Source organism: Pinus tabuliformis, chromosome 1_1, assembly GCF_031772625.1.
Source record: "Pinus tabuliformis cultivar Carrire ecotype Pingquan chromosome 1_1, CPIR1, whole genome shotgun sequence".
Lineage (NCBI taxonomy): Eukaryota > Viridiplantae > Streptophyta > Pinopsida > Pinales > Pinaceae > Pinus > Pinus tabuliformis.
In genome coordinates, this window is record NC_142297.1 from 970,364,886 (window position 1) to 970,369,298 (window position 4,413).

Below are 4,413 nucleotides of genomic sequence, written 5' to 3' on the forward strand. Positions count from 1 at the left end.
TGACCAAATTTGTTGCAATGAGATTCGTCTATGATCCTAAGTCAAAAAAAGCATCAATCTTCATCTTCTTAACCTGTATCTTTATATGGAAGAGTTTGGTCATTTTTTTCTCTTCCTATTGCTGAAGGCTACTCAAATTCACCTCCTTCTACATTGATGTACAAACGATCTTCTCATCCACATCTGAGATTCTTTCGACTTGGTTGCTCGAATCAGTGGCCATGAGATTCTTCTTCTTATTATCTTTCTTCTTGTTCTTCAGCTTTTTCTTTGGATGCAACTTCCAACACTTCTCCTCTATATGGCCATCAATATTGTAGTGGTTGCTAGGATCTTTGCACTCATGTGTTGTGCCTATCGTCTTTTTATCTTTTCCCCCATTTTTCTTCTTCTTCCCCTCCTTAAAAACTTTTTGTTGCTCCTTCTACTTTGATCCACTTGATTGTGCTCTTTTTAGGCCTATGTTCTTTAGGTACAATGCCTATACACAAGCCTCATCCACTGATTTGGACTTAAACATCAACACGTACTCATGCAGGTAACGGTACAGATCCGTCCAAATACTTGAAAAGTACATCAGGGTTATTTGGAAAGATACCCAAAATTATAGCCATATTTTTGAATTCTGTGGTGTACTCCTACACGCTTTGGCCCACCCTTTTCCTAAAGTAATGCAACCGAATCCACTTGTCCTCCACGTACCCAATGGAATAAAGCTATGACCTAATGAGGGTTTTTAAATCCTCTCACTTAATCACTAGAGGTTCTCCCTCCAACTTCGGGGTTTTTGTGTGGTTATCCCACTAATTCAGTGCATGGCCCTCTAATTTTGGCCACGTGAATGAGATATTTTTACCTTCCTCAATCTGATGGATGTTGAAATAAACTTCCAGTTGTTGCAACCAATGGTTCAGCTTCAGAGTGTCGATCTCACCATGGTACAACTTTATATTGACTTATGCTTCCATTTTGAACAGGGATTGATTCACAAGACTTGAAATAGGTTGATCTTTTATGGGTTCTTGCTTCGGTTGGTTCTCTGTGTCTTCCCGATCTCCCGATCCCCCTTCTGATTTTTCCTATGCATTCGAACCCCCATATTCTCCAAATATCCCCAACTTATTTCTTAGGGCCGCCATGAGGATGTTAACATTGCATTTTATACCCACAACTTGTTGTTTGAGCCGCGAAAACCTCACCTCTGCAGGATCATGAGGTTCATTTACAGATTCATCGCCCATGATTAGGGTTTTACTATTTTTAGCCCCATCGATCTAGATCCCTGCAATCTCCACAAAATAACCAAAGAAACCCACTCTAATACCAAATGATCTATAAACTATCATGGATATTCCACTGGACATTTCATCGTAACAAATCTAATAATATTATATTAAAACTATGAAAATTCTACACTATTACAGTTTATTAAAATTCAATATGTGTGGATTTAACTGTATTTACTGTATGTATGCAATTGTAAATTATGCAGAAAAGTGGAGAATGACAAAATAAGATCACACACACATAAGACACAAGATATGCTCTCTGGGAAACCCTTTCAGGAGAAAACCCAGTTGGAAAGTGAGGCCGCTTCGCTCTCTTTCTTTGTTTGGGAATATGGATGCAAGTACAAAGAATTAATATTTGTGGCCTGTGGGATGCTACAGTGCACATATCCTCTTTTTGTGCTCTACCTCCTATCTCCCCTTTCTATCTTTATTAAGCTATGGAACAAAATTCTCTTGAAAGAATGGAATTCCTCTTCATCTAGTGGTGCAGTTATAACATAGCATGATAGCCTACTAGTTGTTAAGTTTGACTACAACAACTCTTAACTAGAGTTACAAAATAAACTCTTCTAGAGCCTTTACTTCACAAACACATGGCTAGGCCATTTTCCATGAATAATGGGGGCTGATGTGGCATCCTCCCGAACTATAGGTGTGAAAATAGGAAGGTCAACTTCTGAGTGACATAACTTTTTCATATGGACTCCGATTATCGTGCTTCTTGCACCATTGGAAAGATCTTTGTGTAGAATAGCATGAAAAGGTGTTACATAAGCAGCAAAGTTTTACCCCCAAAAAACATCGTTTGATGCCTCAAAATGCTCCGAGAAGGTTTCATACCCTGTTTCACCAAACTGGATCTCGTTGGTAAAAATGGTCCCATGAGCTGATTCCTCCACTTTTTCCACTCCAATTGCATCGAGATGGATGACAAACAATATAATGATCCAATTTAGATCAACAAGATAAACTTGTCACTAGATCATGGCCTTACTGACACATAAACTTGGCATAACAATAAAGCCCACCTTAGGCCTTCCATCTAAAGCATCATCACCAAACAACACTCCATGTACAACACTCTCTATATACACCACGGAAAAATCAATCCCCCTCTTAACCTGAAATATACTAACAATAGGGTCAAAGGAAAATTCCAATATATGCAGAAGGCAGATTTCCTTGGAAAGCTTCAAGAAGGTCATTTTCGGATGCATGCCATTGACAACATGGTCCCTTTGGTTCAGATTCCCAAAGAAATATTCCTCCATCTTGGGATGCACAACCTGTAAATACTTCTTATGATATAATTTCCCAAACAGATAATGAGGGGGTGTCGAGGCCAAAAACTCAAAGGGGCCCTGATATTTCAAGTCCTAGTACTAGGTAAAGCACTCAAGCCTATGTTTTTCGGGATCTATGATTGAATACAACCCTCCATTTATATAAAAACCCACATTCTCAAAACCCCCAAACATTTCCATCGCAAACATAGGACTTAGAAGTGAACTTTTTATGGCTTCTCTTACTGTTACTGATATCATGATGGATTGCATTTGTAGCATAATCCAAATATCATTTTGCAGACTTCATCTGATTAATCAAAATATTAGTGAATCCATGTACTTCCTTAGATGCCTCCTGCACATAGATAACAAGGTTAATTCATGTTATTCACACAGAGTCCTTCAAACTAATCTCTGCCTTTCATGCATGTGAGATAAAGTTCGCACTAGATCATGACCTTGCTGACACGGAAACTTGGCATAACAGTAAAACCCACCTTAGGCCTCCCATCCAAAGCATCATCACCAGAAAACACTTCATGTACAACACTCTCCATATACGCCACAGAAAAATCAATCCCCCTCTTAACCTGAAATATACTGACAACAGGGTCAAAGGAAAATGCCAATTTGTGCACAAGCCAGATTGCCTTGGCAAGCTTCAAGAAGGCTTGATAGAAGGTTGTTTTCAGATGCATTCCATTGACAACATGGTCCCTTTGGTCCAGATTCCCAAAGAAGGATTCCTCCATCTTGGGATGCATAACCTGCAAATACTTCTTATGACAAAATTTCCCAAATAGGCAATCAGGGGGTGTCGAGGCCAAAAACTCAAAAGGGCCTTGAGATTTCAAGTCCTGGTATTGGGTAAAGCACTCAAGTTTGTTTTTTTTGGGATCTATAATTGAAGGTGTCCCTCCATTTATATAAAAGTCCTCATTCTCAAAACCCCCAAACATTCCATTGCAAACATAGGACTCAAGCGAACTTTTTATGGGTTCTCTTAGCGTAATTGATATCAGGATGGATTGAAATTGTAGCGCAATCCAAATCCCACTCTACAAAATTCATCTAATTAATCAAAATCTTAGTGAATCCATGGAATTTTGCCATTATGATGCATGTGTTGTACTTGATGGCAACCCACTTTTAGTATAACAACTAACTTGTATATGGTAACTAGATGAATCTACGTAACTAGATGAATCTACAGGAGAGATATCAGATGTGACAGAATGCATGACAGTTGTGTTTACAAATGTGACAAAATGCAGGGTAGTTCAAAGGAATCATTTCAGAAGTAATATGGCAAATCACATTATAACAAGTCTATTCAGAGGGAACAAAGTAATGGTACAAAATAATAGGATGAAGGAACAAAGGACTACATATCATAATCAAGAAATTGAAGAAAGAGAATGGTTTAAGAAGTATACACTTGTTCACCTTGTCCAAGTTGTGTATACATGCGGGCTCATCGAACAGAAGAAGTATATACGTATGCACACACTTTCATAGAAGGAAAAGCGCATATGGGATGGAAAACTAAGGTTTTGGTCTGAGGTATTTGGTCCAAGGTATTTTGGGTCCAAGGTATTGGTCCAAGGTATTTGGTCCAAGGTATTTTGGGTCCAAGGTATTCATCCAAGGTATTTGGTCCAAGGTATTTTGGTCCAAGGTATTGGTCCAAGGTATTTGGTCTGAGGTATTTGGTCCAAGGTATTGACCCTAGGTATTTGATCCTAAGTGGTTTTGGTCCAAGGTATTGACAAAAGATCTAAGTATATAAGGAGGAGAATATCAAATGGCTAAGTGCACAAGTAATGAATATCTTA

At 38.6% G+C, this 4,413-nt stretch overlaps 1 protein-coding gene across 1 annotated transcript; it reads right to left on the minus strand.

The window, feature by feature from the left end:
• Positions 1–2,867: 2,867 nt before the first annotated feature.
• Positions 2,868–3,537, minus strand: LOC149217739 (protein GRAVITROPIC IN THE LIGHT 1-like). Its single transcript, XM_089390336.1, has 2 exons — positions 3,076–3,537; positions 2,868–2,933 (listed from the first exon to the last, which is right to left on the minus strand). Exons 1-2 carry the CDS (start codon positions 3,535–3,537, stop codon positions 2,868–2,870), a joined length of 528 nt encoding a protein of 175 aa, XP_089246462.1.
• Positions 3,538–4,413: the final 876 nt, after the last annotated feature.

Coding starts and splice junctions, on each gene's coding strand:
- LOC149217739 (XM_089390336.1), bottom strand. CDS start 3,537: ATGTTTGGGGGTTTTGAGAATGAGGACTTTTATATAAATGGAGGGACA. Junction 2,934..3,075: donor CTTTGGATGGGAGGCCTAAG/GTGGGTTTTACT, acceptor ATCTATGTGCAG/GAGGCATCTAAGGAAGTACA.